General features: G+C 38.1%; 1 protein-coding gene across 2 annotated transcripts in view; it reads right to left on the bottom strand.

Moving 5' to 3' along the window:
* PPM1D (protein phosphatase, Mg2+/Mn2+ dependent 1D) overlaps nucleotides 1-17,032 on the bottom strand; it is a 47,133-nt gene that overhangs the window by 13,841 nt on the left and 16,260 nt on the right. For both annotated transcript variants that reach the window (XM_010951105.3, XM_074342656.1), the window contains exon 3: nucleotides 11,542-11,666. In XM_010951105.3, coding sequence (XP_010949407.3) covers nucleotides 11,542-11,666 — 125 coding nt within the window. The remainder of the gene's footprint in view (nucleotides 1-11,541; nucleotides 11,667-17,032) is intronic.

The raw sequence follows: 17,032 nt of genomic DNA, 5'->3' as shown, positions 1-17,032 counted from the left end.
GAAGTGTCACTTATTATGACACTAGATCATAAAAACACATTGTGGCTACTGCCTTGTTCTCTCTCATATCACTTGCTCTGGGGAAGCTGGCTGCCATGTCATGAAGACACATCAAGCAGCCACACAGAGAGGCCCACAGGGCAAGGCACTGAGACCTCCTGACAACAGCCGTGTGAGTGAGCTATCCTAGAAGTGAATGCCCCAACTGCGTTCAGGCTTTCAGATGATCAAAATCATAGCTGGCATCTTGACTGTAACCACATGAGAGATCCGGAGCCAGAACCACCTAGTTAAGCCACTCCCAGGTTCCTAAGCCACAAAAGCCATGTGAGATGATCAGTGCTTTGAACTGTTAGGTTTGGGAGTATTCAGTTAGACAGCAATAGATAACTAACACAGTAGGATTTTAATAACCTGACATAATCATTTTGGCGAGAAATTCAGCAATACCTACTAATGCTAAAGATGTAAGTATCTATGACCTGAGCTTTCCAAGTGATATACCTTGGAGGGTGCGAGTGTGACCTTGGGTCAGCAGTGTGGGTCCTGGGTGGCTACAGCCTTTAAGCCAGTTATCTCCAGCCTCAAGTAGCCTTCTCTGTTTATTGTAAAATATTATTATATTGTATGTGTCACAATATTTGAAAAGTTGGTTAAGTAATGTATATGACCCAGTAATTCCACCTCTAGTTATGTCCTTAAAGTTAAGTCTCATATATGTATACAAGGAGATATTTATTGCAGCATTTTTTATAATAGCTAATGTGTGCATATAACCTAAATGTCCACCAAATTTATTTCATACTGGAACTAAACGTATAGCAGTTGATACATGAACTAGAACTATATTTATAAACATGGATAAATCTAAAAACAATACACAGAGAAAAACAGCTAGTTAAAAAAAGATGTTTTGAATATGATGGAAAGCTAGTCCAATGATCAACAATTTTAACAATGTTACCATGGATTCTCAGAGCTTTAAGAGACCCACAAAGTCTTACATACTCTAGCTCCCCAGCCAATGCAGAAATCCACGTTAACCACCCAGGCACCTCTAATGAAGGGCAGGCTAACAGCAGTTCACAAAATAATGGTTCTTCTTTTTTTAATCAGCTGCAATTTTTGTCTTTTTTTTTTTTTATAGTTCTTCAAACTAGTTTTTTAAAAATCAGACTAATTCTTCTTCTAGATGACTAAACTTCACAAATATTAGACAGCTGTAACTGTCCTCAGTATTTCTATTTCAGGCTACACCCTGTCAAGCTCTCCTGTATAAGCTTAGGAGAGCGGCAGCAGCATCTAGCGGAAAGAGCTTTTACTCGTAAGTTGAACAAAGCCGTAATCAAAATGCCAAGTATGTGGACAAGACCAGTTGACTAGATCAGCTAAGGCAGTTTCTTAACTGACAAACTGGAAATAACTCCCACCTCCCTGCCATTTTATAAAGTTTAAAAACGAAATAACACGTAAAGCACTTCTACAGTACCTGGCACATAAAAAGACACTCAACTTGGTAGTTCTCTTTCTACTACAATATGATCTTAGAACCATCCCCAATTGGGCATATTTTTAAGTACAGAATACAGTGGCATTAAAAAAAAAAAATACAGTAGCATAACCATTCCCTTTTTTTGGATATTATACTATATTACTACATTCTAAGGTTATATTTAATCTATTTTTTTAATTGAAGTATAGTCAGTTTACAATGTGTCAATTTCTGGTGTATAGCGTAATATTTCAGTCATACATGTACATACATATATTCCTTTTCATATTTTTTTAACATTTTTTATTGATTTATAATCATTTTACAATGTTGTGTCAAATTTCAGTGTTCAGCACAATTTTTCAGTTATTCATGGACATATACACACTCGTCACATTTTTTTCTCTGTGAGTTATCATAACATTTTGTGTATATTTCCCTGTGCTATACAGTGTAGTCTATTCTACAATTTTGAAATCCCAGTCTATCCCTTCCCACCCTCCACCCCCGTGGTAACCACAAGTCTGTTTGTGAGTCTATTTCTCTGTTTGTGAGTCTATTTCTGTCCTTTATTTACGCTTTGTTTTTGTTTGTTTGTTTGTTTTTGTTTTTGTTTTTTAGATTCCACATACGAGCGATCTCATATGGTATTTTTCTTTCTCTTTCTGGCTTACTTCACTTAGAATGACATTCTCCAGGAGCATCCATGTTGCTGCAAATGGCATTATGTTGTTGGTTTTTATGGCTGAGTAGTATTCCATTGTATAAATATACAACATCTTCTTTATCCAGTCACCTGTTGATGGACATTTAGGCTGTTTCCATGTTTTGGCTATTGTAAATAGTGCTGCTATGAACTTCACTCTCAATCTATATGTGTCCTTCTCCCTAAAGTGGGTCTCTTGTATGCAGCATATTGAAGGTTCTTGCTTTATTATCCAGTCTGCCACTCTGTGTCTTTTGACTGGAGCATTTAGTCCATTAACATTTACAGTAATTAATGATAGATGTGTGTTTATTGCCATTTTGAACTTATCTTTGCAGTTGAATTGGTATATCCTCTTTGTTCCTTTCTTCTTCCTTTTGTGGTTTGGTAATTTTCCTTTGTATTATCATGGATTTTATTTAATTTTTGTGACTCCTTTGTAAATTTTTGGCTTGTGGTTACCCTTTTTTGTAAATCTATCAACCCATTACTGTAACTGTTTTTATTAAACTGATAGTAACATGATCTCAAACCCATCCTACTGTTAAAAAAATTTAAAAAAGAAAGAAAAAGATATTCTATATTTCCCTGCCTCCCTCTCCCACTCTCAGTGATTTGTACGTCTTCTTTTATAATTTCATGTTTATTTGTAATTCATGAGTTATCACCTTTCCAGTTGTGTGTTTCTCATTTCTGTAGCATCCTGCTGCTTTTCTATTTAGAATAGCCCTTTCAATATTTCTTTTAGCATGGGTTTAGTGTTGCTAAACTCCTGCAGCTTTTTTTTGTCTGTGAAACTCTTTATTTCTCCTTCTATCCTCAAGGATATTCTTGCTGGATAAAGGATCCTAGGCTGCATCTTTTTTTCATTCAGGGCTTTGAATATATCTTGCCACTCCCTTCTGGCCTGTAGTGTTTGTGTAGAGAAATCAGCTGAGAGCCTTATGGGGGTTCCCTTATAACTTACTCTTTGCTTTTCTCTTGCTGCCTTTAGAATCATTTCTTTATCCTTGACTCTGGCCATCTTGATTATGATATGTCTTGGTGTGGGTCTATTTGGGTTCTTCCTGTTTGGGACCCTCTGAGCTTCCTGTACTTGGATATCTGATTCCTTCTTTAAGTTTGGGAAGTTTTCAGTCATGATTTCTTCAAAAACCTTTTCAATCCCCTTTGATCTTTCTTCTCCTTCTGGGACCCCTATTATGCGAAGATTGGGACGCTTTATATTATCCCATAGGTCCCTTATGCTATTTTCATTATTTTTTATTTGCTTATCTTGTAGTTCTTCTGAATGGGTGCTTTCTATTGCCCTGTCTTCTAGATCACTAATTCGTTCCTCTGCATTATCTAGTCGGCTTTGCACAGCTATTAGATCATTCCTCATCTCTGTCAATGAGTTTACCCATTCTACTTGGCTCTTCTTTACAGCTTCAATTTCATTTTTGACATATTTTATATCTCTAAACACTATCTCTTTTAATTCCTTCAGCAATTCGATCACTCCTTTTTTGAAATCTTGATCTAGTAGGCTATCGATGTCTATTTCGTTGATCTTTCTTTCAGGGGATTTCTCTTGTTCTTTTAATTGGGAAAGGTTTTTCTGCTTCTTCATCTTGCTCATACCTCTTTGGCACTGTGGTTTATGGAGTATCAGTTGTTTATTTTGGTCCTTAAGGATTTTATCTATCTGATGCCTATTTAGGAATAGAACTTAGGAAAAAAAGAAAAAAGAGAAAGAGAAAGAATTTTAAAAGAAGGGAGAAGGAGGGTTTGAAAACAGTGTATAATGAATAATAGAAGAGTGAGTTGAAGCAGAGTATTAATCGGGTTGAGACGTTCTTTTAAAACCTTTACAAAAAAAGGGGGGGGGTGATGAATAGATGTATTTGAAACCTGTGTCTAATCAATAGCAGGACATCAAAACCCAAGAGAAATAGAAATGAATTAAGAAGTAAAGATTAAGAGAGTAATAGAAAATAGAACAGGTAAAAACATTAAAAAAAAAAAAGGGGGGGGGGTTGTCGGTGTTCTCCTGGAGTCTGTGTGCTTTTACTGTGAAGTCTTTCTGTCTTCGTCCTGTTTTGGAAGCTCAGCTTGCTGTTTTCAGAGGCCCTCCGTTGGCGCCCTCTTCTGTGCTGCTCCCAGCACCTGTCGGCAAGCAGAGCGCGCCTCCTCCTAACACTGGGTCAGGTGCAGCTCTCTGCTGTGGGCGGGCGGGTCGCTGCCCCTCCGGATGCCGCAGTCAGATGTTGCAGACTGGCCGGGTAGGAGGGCGGGTCGTGCCCCCTCCCAGCACCTCGGTCAGGGGCTGTGCTCCTGCCCGAAAGGCGGGGGGGGGGGGGGCTCTCCCTCTACCTGCGCCGCCGGTAGTTCCCGCCGGTAGTTCCCGCCGGTAGTTCCGCTCTCTGTGCGGCTGCGCGCTCCGCCCTGGTCGGCGCTCCGCGGGTGGGCTCGGGGAAGACCGAGGGACAGCCCTGTCCCTGCTCCGAGCCAAAACCCAGCTCCTTGTTTGTCTTTGTGGAGCAAGTTCTCTGAGGGACCAGGATGGAAGGATCCTATCTGCCCCGGGCTGCAGGCCAGTCTCAGTCTGGCCTTTGAGGCTGCTAAGCCCTTCGGTGCGGATGCAGGTTTCACCCCCGCCCCCGCCTGAGTGCTCAGCGCGGAGGATATGGCGGCTGTGCCTGAGCCCCGCCTCTCTTCCCCCGAAAACTTTCCACGGGTTTTCAGAGATGGGGGTGTGCACCCTTCCCCCAAGAGCACATCAACCTTGCTGTTTTATGGAGGGCCCAGGTTGTTCTGCCCTGTGCACCCACAGCCAGGGCGCGCAGCCCCTAGCGTTCCCCCGGGGCTGCCTCCATGCAGCCACTTCCGTCCTCCGCCCGGCTTGGGCAGCCTGGCCCTGCCCGCCGCTGCCGGCCCGCGTCTCAGGCTGGGTGTCGGGGGGACGCTCTGTGCCTGTTTAACTTAGTTCTGTTAGTCAAGGGCTGCTCTGTACAGATCCGAGCCTCGGAGGCTCCCCCTCCGTCCCGCTGGCCTCTCAGTTGGAGAGGGGAGACCTAGCGAGCGAGCGCCAGTCCTCCTTTGCCGCTCCCTCCACGCGGGACCCATCCCGCGCTGCTTTGCCTTTTGTTCTTTCTTTTTTCCTTTTCTCCTACCAGATTTTTGGCGTCTTTATCTTTTGAAGAGGGCGATGTTCTGTCGGAGTTCCACAGGTGCTCTGGTTGGCTGAATGGGTCTGTAGATGTGGGTCTTGGTGTATTTGTGGGAGAGGGTGACCTGCGAGAGTCCTTCTACTCCGCCATCTTCTCACACCTATCTCCTTTTCATATTTTTTCATCATAGGTTACTACAAGATATTGAATATAGTTCTCTGTGCTACACAGTAGAAACATGTTGTTTATTTATTTTATACACAGTAGTTAGTTTCTGCACATCTCTAACTCCCAAATTTATCTCTTTCCCTTCCCTTTCCCCTCTGGTAACCATAAGTTTGTTTTCTATGTCAGTGAGTCTGTTTCTATTTTGTAAATAAGTTCATTTGTGTCATTTTTTTTTTAGATTCTACTGAAGTGATATCATATGGTATTTGTCTTTCTCCTTCTGACTTACTTCACTTAGAATGACAATCTCCAGATCCATCCATGTTGCTGCAAATGGCATTACTATATTCTTTTTTATGGCTCAGTAGTACTTCAGTGTGTGTGTGTGTGTGTGTGTGTGTGTGTGTGTGTGTGTGTGTGTGTGTGTGAACTTCTTTATCCAGTCATCTGTTGATGGATATTTGGTTATTCCACGTCTTGGCTACTGTAAACAGTGCTGCTGTGAACACTGGGGTGCATGTATCTTTCTGAATTACAGTATCCTCCAGATTTATGCCCAGGAGTGGGATTGCTGGATCATATGATAAATCTATTTTTAATTTTTAAAGGAATCTCCATACTGTTTCCCATAATGGCTGCACCAAACTACATTGCTACCAACAGTGTAGGAGGGTTCCCTTTTCTCCACACCCTCTCCAGCATTTACTGTTTGTGGACTTTTTAATGATGGCCATTCTGACTGATGTGAGGTGATACCTCATTGTAGTTTTGATTTGCATTTCTCTGATAATTAGCGATACTGAGCATTTTTTCATGTGCCTACTGGCCATTTGTATGTCTTCACTGGAGAAATGTTTAAATCTTCTGTCCATTTTTGGACTGGGTTGTTTGGTTTCTGTTAAGTTTATGAGATGTTTGTATATTCTGGAAATTAAGCCCTTGTCCAATGATTGTTCCATCATTTGCAAGTGTTTTCTCCCAGTCCGTAGGTTGTCTTTTTGTTTTGTTTATAGTTTCCTTTGCTGTACAAAAGCTTATAAATTTAATTAGGTCCCATTTGTTTATTTTTGCTTTTATTTCTATTGCCTGGGTAGACTGCCCTAGGAGAACATTGCTAAGATTTATGTTAGAGAATGTTTTTGCCTATGTTTTCTTGTAGGAGGCTTATAGTGTCTTGTCTCATGTTTAAGTCTTTAAAGACTGCATTATTTTTTATGACTAAGCTATACTTAGCAATGTTGGATTATCTTATGCTCATAAGCAATCAACTGAAACAAAAAGAACAAACAAACAAAATCTAGTCCTCTTTCAAATTAAATGCTGCTAGCAAAGCAGAGTCTCTTAAAGAATATTCTGAACTTAAGTTTTGCACTTTATTTTTATTAAATTTCATATTATTACTGTCAGCCTGTTTTTTAAAACATTTTTCATTTGGAGATCATTTCAAATGTTCAAAGTTATCCAAAAAATGACAAAGAACACCCATCTTTACTCACACTCATCTATTGTTGACATATTGCCCCATCTGCTTGTTTTCTATCAACATATATATAAATATTCTATGTATGTGTACATATATAAATATTCTATGTGCGTGTGTGTGTGTATATATATATAAAAATGTTTAAAATTGTGGCCACTTTATCCCTAAATACTTCAAGGTGTATTTTTCTAAGAATAAGGACACTGCAGTTATCAGCTTCATAAGTTTACATTAATATAATTTTTGTCTAATATACCATCTACCATCCACATATCTTGAAATATCCAATGGCCTATAATTCCCTTTATAGGATCCAGCCTAGGATCAGGAATAGCATTTACTTGTAACATTTCTTTAGCCTCCCTTTAATCGAGATTGAGGTTACGCATGCTTGACCAGAGTACTACACAGGGGATGTGTATCACACACCTAGAGACATACAATGTCCAAGGCTTCATTAGTGATGGTAATTGTCATCATCCAGTCAAAGTGTTGCCTGATTACTCTCTAATTACTATTCTTCCTCTCTTGCAACTAAAAGCAGTTAAACAATGATAAAATCTGCTGCCTAAGTACTTTCAAATATTAACATCTGTATCACATACAAAATTAAGGACTGCACTATTTCTTTTTCTAGGTAGTTAACAAATGTTGAAACAAGATAAGGAAAAAACACAGCATCACATCAATCAAGATCTCTTTCCAAATACACACCAATCTATTAATCAGTATCTTTAGTATTAATACATTCTGCAAAAAACTCATCTAATGCAATTATTCAGTCTCCATCTCCCCACCCTCACACCATCCCAATAAAAACCAACAGGGTATGTAATAGAGAAACTTGACCCGGCAGCTGTTCATAAGAGAAATATTTAGAGATCTGAGCCTAATAAGCGAACAAATTTGACAAGATTACTAAACACTAATGACAGGATTCTAGGACTCCATTATTGGAAGTACAATGCTCAGGTGGCAGGAACTAAATATTTCCACTGTACTTCAACCTGGGCAGACCACATCTTGCAGAGTGTCCTCATTTCTGGAATCACATTTACTGAAGGAAACATGTAGGAAGAATATGATGACAAGAATAACGAAGGGTCTGAAATTAGGTTAGAGAAACATGCTAGCTAATTCTGAATAGGTAAATGACTGTCATTATGCAAAAGGAAAAATACGTACACTGCCCTGTCTGAAAGATTCATGGAGGAAGATTTTAACTCACAATTAGAGTTGTCTAATAATCCAAGAGTCTGCACTTTGAAACATTAAGTAAAGATTACTGAAGATATTCAAGCGAGTTGAATTACTTCTTGTCTGAATTACTCCAGAGGTATCTCTGAACTGGGCAGGAATGTCTGAAACAGAAAAACCAGTTGGTTTTCCTGCTTTTTGCCACTCCTTCATCTGTTCCTCCTTCTCTTCTCCACAATTACTTAAGGGTTTCAAGGCTAATTACTTGAAATGCCTGGCACACACACTTCATATATACAAAATAACTTGGCATCTACTTTTCTAAACTGAAGGTTCACCTTACTTTTGAACCTGCAGTAAGAACTTGTCCTCAGTCCACACTGAGTTCCCCACAAAAAAAGCCCTCTCTATTCTTTAGTAATATTAACTCTTTGCCTCCCATGCCCTCCTTCTAAGCTCGCAAATGCCAATAGTTAACTTGAAACTTATCATCTACCTGAAATGTAAATAGCAGCTATCACCTTCCCCCCATCTTTTTCCTTGCCAATAATTGGATGGTCAATTATATCACATATGCATACCATGAATGAATGGCCTTGGTATCTCAAAAAGGCTTCTAGTTTTGCAAAAATCTGTAAAATATGTAAAGTCCCTAGAATACTGCTACAGACCCCTGAATGATATCCTTGCCTCTAATTTTAGTACCCTACAATTTTAGCCATCATGAGCTTTTACAAACAAACTGGAGCAGCGAAAATGATTCTTTAAAAACAAACTGGATCATGTTACTGCCCTGCTTTAGTAAACAACAATAACAACTAACATTTATAGAGCACTTACTATGTGCCAGGCACTATTTTAAGCAATTTACATGTGTTAAGTCACCCAATATTCACAACAGTATGAGGCAGGCCCCACTTTATAGCTGAAAAAACTGTGTCACAATATATTAAATAATTTGCTCAAGTTTGTACAGTAAGTAACAACACTGGGATTGGAACCTAGGAATTTTGGCGCTAAAGTCCTCCTCTTAAACACTATGGTTCATTCCCTCTCTTACTTTGCAACCCCTTCCCAAAAGCATTTCAAATAAAATTCCTTATCATGGTCTAGAAAGCCTTGCAGGACTTAGTTTTGCCCACCACCCATAATGTCATCATCAAACTCCTTACCTTGGCCTGCACCACCCTTCTTAATCGGGTAAGTGTCCTCATCTCCACCTTCACCTATCTCTGCCTCCTCTCTCTCACACTGGCCTCATTCCTGTTCCTTAAAGGCCTCAAAATCTTTCTTTCTGGCATTAGGATTCTTTGCTTACAAATGACAATCCCCAGCTCAGGTTAACTTAGGCCAAAAAGGCAACTCAGAAGAAAATCAAGTAGCTTACATGATAGACAAAAAGCTGGAGAACCAAGCATGGAGACGGGGCAATTCCAAACAACTAGGCAGTAAACAGTCACACCAATGGGCACTGCCAAAGGAGGTCACTATCACTAGGGTGAATTCATTCCAACCAGGTTTACTTTTAATTTTTGTCCTTACTAGAGTCACAATTCAAAATCCTGGAATAGGGAATCTAACTATCTGGCTGGTGTCATATGCCTGACCTTTCATATATTTTACAAAAGGACCTTAACAGGAATGTCTAAACTAAGTAAGGGAGACAGAATTTCCCAAAAGGAAATCAGGACGTAATTTAGTAGAAAAATAAAATAAATGCTACACAACCCCAACCAACACCCCTCCCAAAGCAAATGTCCACTAACTGCCTAATCGCCTCTGCAAATGCTATGGCTCTGCTTTGTCTGTTACTTTTTTTGGTCCCTTCTTCAGGTCTGACTCACATACCACCTTCTTAAAGAATGTTCCTTAATAATCCTCTCCAAAGCAGCCCTCCCCTGCCACCCACTGTCCCTCCTGCCAATTACTGCCACATCATATTGTTCAATTCCTTTATGAATTTCTTCAATTTTCTTATTTGTTTATTATCTACTCCCCCTCCCCTCATTAGGGTATAGGCTCCATGAAGACTGGGACTTTATGATTTGATCACCAAAGGTGAACAATAGTAAGATGATAGGGAGAACAATTTTTAAAAATGCATTAACTTTTTGGAGGAAAAAAAAGCATAACTTATGGTGAAAAAGAATATAAAAACGAATATATGTATGTTCACGTACAACTGAAGCATTGTGCTGTACACCAGAAATTGACACATTGTAAACAGACTACACTTCAATAAAAATAAAATGCTAATCAGATAATGTTCCTTAGCTTAATATCCTTCAATGTTTCCCAGTACCCTTAAACTAGAAGGAAAATATCTGTAGCTCATGTTTGCCTCATTAACTCCTGCCTTTTGAGAACATGCCAAACTCTTTCCCAATTCAGGATCCATGCCTAGAATATTCTTCAACAGGCTCTTCACAAGAATAGCTCCTTCTCAGCCATTAAATCTCAGCCAAAATCACACTTCCTAAAAGGAGCATTTCCATCACACTGTCTAAAATAGTTTTTCCCTTCTAAATTACTCTTTATCACAGGACCCTTTTTCTTTCTTTCATATTTCTTTCATATTTCCTAATCTGTACCTATTTCATTACAAGCTTACTTTTTTATTAAATTGAAGCATAACTGACTTGCGATAATATATTTCAATAGTATATTAGTTTCAAGACAAGCTTAATTTGTTATTGCCTATCTCCCCAGCTACTTACTCTTGCTCCCTGAGGGCAGAGTATATCTCTCCAAAGCCTAATGCAAGTAAGTGCCTGGCACCAAGTCAGTACTCAAGTGTCAGTTAGAGCAAGAAGGAGAGAAGGGAAAAAATGGTGTCTTCTAAGAGAAATTTTCTTTACAAGAAATTTTACAAGAAAATTTAGCACCTCCAAGGTAAGATACTTTAGCTATCATCCTCTAGCCTTCCTTCTAAAACCAGGGAGAACTCAAAATAGGTCTGTTTATTTTGTCATGGACAACTTACTTTGCTAGCTAAAGAAAAAAAAGAGCTTTGAAGGCTCTTAAGAGAAAGACGAGGGGCTGAAGTAGGGAAGGGCATTTAGAATTCTAAGGCTAACATCAAGTCTAGGCATACAGATACTTCCCTAAGAATAAATGGGAATTAGCAAAACATTAAACATAACTCATGATCAAAGAGCAACTGGCACTGAAATCCATACTTTAATCTTCCCCTCAATTAGGTTTTAAATCATTTATCATAATATAATATTTCTACCCGCATTATGTGCCAAATGAGGGTTTAATTCTCAGGCTTCTCTTTTATTTTACCACCATACATTGTAGAAAATCCAAAATGATTTCACCAAATGTAAGTCCTACTTACCCAGTGCTCTTGCTACTGCCAGAAATGGAATCTGGTCAATGACTGTGCTCCTTCTAACAGGTCCATTGTGAGAAAGCCGAGGTCGTTTCCAAACTACACGATTCACCCCAGACTTGTTCATCACACTAAAAAATAGAGATTACATAAATACTCTAAATGATTAAGATACAACAACTAAGGTAGTTCAACGTGTTAAATAACTAATAAAATCAGATTATATTATCACAAAATATTGATTTATCTGTTTCAGATACAAAGATGCAAAAACCAAAATTCCTGTCCTGTCCAGAAAGCAAAGACAAAATTGGGTAGATTAAGATGAGAATTTGGAGATTCCCTGAGGTAAGATACACAGAATGGAATGGAAGTAATGGGAATCAAAATGAGTAGATATCATGTAAAATTAAAAAGCAAGATAATTTGATAACTAAAAAAAATTGAGAGGAAGAAGAGTGGTTGGAAATGAAGAGAGACTATGTGGTGATAAAAGAAATTAAAAAGGAAAGGCTGTATAGTTTTTGAGAGATTTGAGGGATTGAAAACAGCAGAACTTCGGTTTTACTTCTTAATTTGAGCAATCAATACGAAATGCCTCAATATAAATATCTGTGAGATAGATATTTCTGTATTTAGAAGTATGAGACTAGACTTTAGAAACAGTTCAGCTGTAGAAATACAGATTTGGAACTTACAGAACAAGAAAACCCTCCTTGAAATTTGGCAAAGGAGAAATAAAAATCTTTAATTACTACACAGAGGAAATAGTACACTCCAGGGTGCCTAAAACATTGAAATATGGTCAAATATTTGAACAAAAAAGTAATAAAACACAATAGAGATGGTCTCTCAACCTGTGCTTGAATGACTAGAATGGGAAACTAGCCCTTAAATAAATTTAATCATAATCTGCCTGAAAACGTCTTAAAATAAATAGAAGAAAAACACTCTCCTTGAAGGCTAGAAAAGTTGAGGGGAAGAGTGGCAAAGAATACTTCCAAGAAACAGTATTAGCCTGCCTGATATTAGGCTCACCTGCCAGATACATGCACAAGACACAAGTTGATTCCTAAGACTCAAGTGTCGATGACATTAAGATAATCGAATTAAGTCTTCATACTCACGTCCCAAGTGCACACTGAAACCCTTTGATTATAATCTGAAATTTCTTTTCATCTACAACAGGCCAGCTGACAATAATAAGCAGTCTTCTAGTCAGTTCCTGTTCTCATTGTTAATGAGCACTCTGACATCCTGATGTTCACACGAGTCCCTTATTAGTTTACTACGTTGACTGTGAGTGGCATGGCTCTGTCCCCCTAAACTTGAACACTGAAACTAAACTGGCTTCAAGACATGGAAAGCTGGAGACAGGACAAATAACGGTGACCACCTCCACAGGGATGTCACTATGAAATGCTGTACAACTCGGCAGCAGCCAGCCAGGTAACCTCCACTTATGGCTTTTCTATTTCTGTTCTAACCTCAAATGAAATGAAGATATTAGAGAGAGAAAACAAATGGTATAAAGGTCCTAACAGAAGCAAAATAAAGGCATAAAACTTATAAATGAGAAAAAAAACAATCTTCCCCCGAGCAAAGAAAAACATGAAAATGACAGAAGGAGAACAACCTCAATCATCTTCCTAAAGTAGAAAACAAGCTCATCAGACAAGGGCAAGCCAGGAGGTCTGAGCAGCTCTGTCTCATGAAACTTCCTACAGCGACGGGAATGGCCACTCTGCACAGTCTAACACAGCAGCCACTAGCCACGTCTGACTACCGTGTCACTACCATGTCAATGTGGCTAGCACAAATGAGGAACTGACTTTTTAAAATTAATTTTAATTAACTTATATTTAAATTTAAACAGTCATATGTGGCTAGGGGCTACTATTCTGGACAGAACAGAGGAAGGATGAAGCAGGTGCAGAATGATCAGAAAACATCAGTGTTAACACAGAAGAGAAATTCAATAGAGTTGCTCATTTACTAGCCTTTCTGCGAATTAATTTGTAATACTGAAAGCAACACTGCTCTAGGTCATAGTAAGAGTCGGAGTTTCAAAGGCAGTCACTTTGCTATTTTATGCTTTCTTCATCACTGATCCTAAAGAGCAAACAGGAGAGTAAAGACTAAATCCGCCATTTACAAGAATATATGCAACATAAGAGTTATAGAAGAGACATCAACATTTAGCCTTCATACCACCTTACACTCCTTTGTTCTTTCCTAAACCCACTCCTAAAAAGTAAGGCTTAGTACTTAAGTAATTACAGTAGCTACCCAAATTGCTTCCAACGTAACTACTAGAAGTTCTCTTGATACTTAATATTCAAAGATACTATGGTCTCTGTGTTTCTGAGGAACAAAAGACAAAATAATGGTACTGGTTAAAACAAAGTTTTAAATCCAGTGTCCAAAAACCAAAGCAATGTTGTAAAAGATACTGCTTTTAACAGTCCCTGCTGTTGTCCTGTATGATTAAAAGGGACACACAAAGGAGCAGCCTGATAAGCAGAGGGCTGACTGAGCAGCAACAGAAGGCTGCAAACACAGAGCACTAGCCAGTTGCCTAGGGTGAGGAAAGAGGGAAAGGAGGAAATAACTTACAATAAAATGGCTCAATGTGTGCAAAAAGACACCTGCTCCCAAATGGCAAAGAGCATCTGTCCAATTATCCACATGGCATTTTATATGATAGGACAAAAATAAATAAACTCTAAAATAAAAAGTTAATAAAATCACAGAATATATAATTTAAAAACTCATATAGAGGGTGTGTGGGGAAATAGCTCAGTGGTAGAACACGTGCTTGGTGTGCCCGACGTCCTCGGTTTAATCTCCAGTGCCTCAGAAAAAGGGGGAAAAGTTCAAATAGAAAAAATAAAGAAGGAACAGTCAAGAAAAAAAATTTTTTTTTAATATTAATGAGAAGGATCAGGCCTACCAATATTAAAAATTATAACAGAGCCTCAGTTTAAAAAAAAGTATGGTACCGGTACATGAACATAAAAATAAAACATATTTTATTTTTTATAAAAAGAAGCCTAGAAAAAGACCCAAATATATATAACTGCAAAACTCACTTTGCACAGCTGCCACAGTGGTCTAAGATACATACTGACCTTCGCACTTTACGCATGAAATAAACCATAGCATGAAACCAAGCTGATTTAACTTTGTAGGAGACAGGACAGGAAACACAGTATGCCAGCATGACAGCTTCAGTTATGCTGTCTTCAGCAATGATCCTTCCAGAAATCCAGGTGCCATTTTCTAGCCACTACAAACAAGCTTCATATACCACAAGAATCAGCATCTTGTAACAACAGCCCATGCCCAGGTCCCTGTACAAGTCAAACTGCAAGTACAGAGGGCAGCTAAGGCATGTGCTTCCCAACAGAAACTTACAGTCCATTCAAAGTCTTTCCTACCAAGATGCAGTTCCATTCAAGGGTCATTCTACAAAAAGCAATATTGTCTTACCACAGAACTAACATTCCATGTTTATCTTAACCAGAGTAGCAGTGCTAGACGAGGACAAACTCAAGTTCATCTTCCCACTGAAGAAGGTTTTTATGCCTCGTAAGCTTTCTAATCAGTAATCAAAAGTTGTATAATTGCTCAAGTGGCTACTAGTGACCATCAAGAAAAAAATAATTTGTATCCTTACTACACAGCTTTGATTTTCAAATTCCAGAGAAATGTGAGATTAAAATGTAAACAATGAAACTATACAAGTACTTGAAAAGTGGTTCTCAAAACAGGTTTCAGGGAACCCTGGGAGTCCCCCAAACCATTTCAGGGGATCTGCAAGGTCAAAATTATTTTCGTAATTCTAATACATAATACTAATATAATACTAATACCATGTGTATACAGTGGAGTTTTGAGCAGCTACATGACTTGATATATTGTGTAATAAGATGTGTCAATATTGGGATGATCTGCATAACTCAGCTAAACAATGTCTTACAACTGACCAATGCCCATGTTACGAAATCATGCATGGAGGCTATATACTATATGATTCCAACTATACAACATCCTGGAAAAGGCAACACTATGTAGACAAGACAAAGACTAGGGTTGCCAGGGGTAAGGAGGGAGGAAGGGATAAACAGACAGAGCACAGAGGATTTTTAGCACAGTGAAAGTATTCTGTATGATACTATAATAGTAGATAGATGTCATCACATTATTTTTCAAAACCCTATAACGTACAATACCAAGAGCAATCCTAATGTAAACCCTGGGCTTTGGGTTATAATGATGTGTCAAAGTAGGGTCACTGATTGTAACAAATGTACTACTCTGGGGCAGGATGCTGATAGCGGAAGAGGCTATGCATACAGGAGGAGGCAGGGAGTAAATAGGAACTCTCGGTAATTTCTGCTCAATTTTGCTATGAATCTTAAACTGCCCTAAAAAATAAAACTCGATTAATTTAAAAAAATCATGCATGGATAAAGATACTATTTGGCCAATGGTTCTTAATGTAAGAATAAGGAAAAGGTCACTCACATGATTTCAGATACCATACTACTATTAACCCTTAAGAAACTCCCTCTTCTTGAATTTTGGAATAGTATCAAAGAATATCCCCAAAACATGGAAAAGCTTTTAAAATAGTTTCTCTTTTCCAATTATATACCTACATAAGATCAGATTTTACTTCAGATCCTGCAACAAAAAACTTTATTACAACAGATTTAATGCAGAAGCGAATATAAGAATCTGTCACCTATTAAGCCAGAGAATAAAGAGACTTACAAAAATGTAAAACAACCAATGTCTGTTTTGGAAAACAGCTAATTTTTCACAAAGAATGTTCTTTATGTCAACATATAATGGGCTTCATGTTATTTTCCAATAAATTGACAAAGTCTGAAGTCTCCATTTAATTTTCTAATATGGTAAAATCAATATATATAATCTATATAAACAAAAAGCTCTTTGAGGGCCTCAATTTTTAAGAGTGTAAAGGGTTCCTAAGACCAAAAGTGTTCATAACTGCTTATATGAGAAGAAAATACAGAAGACTTTGAATAACCTCGGAGTGAAGGAATTGTATGTGTGTATGGCACAAAGCCCAAAAATCATAATGGTAGAGATTGATAAACTTAACTGTATTAAAATAAACTTTCATGTGAAAAAAAATTCCAGGAGAAGAATCAAAAGACAATCCGCGAAAGCAACATCTGAAACTCCTACCACATACATTAGTCTACTTTCTCTAATGTCATACACACTCACACATAAGTGGCTCCTACATATTAATACAGAAAAGGTCTTCCCCCCAAATGAACAAAGAATGTAAACAAAAATACACAGAAAAGGGAATAGAAATGGCTCTTAAACAAATAAAAAGATATCCAACCTTTCTTAAGATAAATTCAAATTAAAACATCACCAAGATGATTTCTAGCCATTTTAAAAACTTAAAACTGGATATGATAAAAAAGTTCCATAGGTATGTTGTCAAGGTATC

The sequence above is a fragment of the Camelus bactrianus genome, chromosome 16 (genome assembly GCF_048773025.1).
Source record: "Camelus bactrianus isolate YW-2024 breed Bactrian camel chromosome 16, ASM4877302v1, whole genome shotgun sequence".
Classification (NCBI taxonomy): Eukaryota; Metazoa; Chordata; class Mammalia; order Artiodactyla; family Camelidae; genus Camelus; species Camelus bactrianus.
This window is presented reverse-complemented; position numbering and strand designations above follow the sequence as displayed.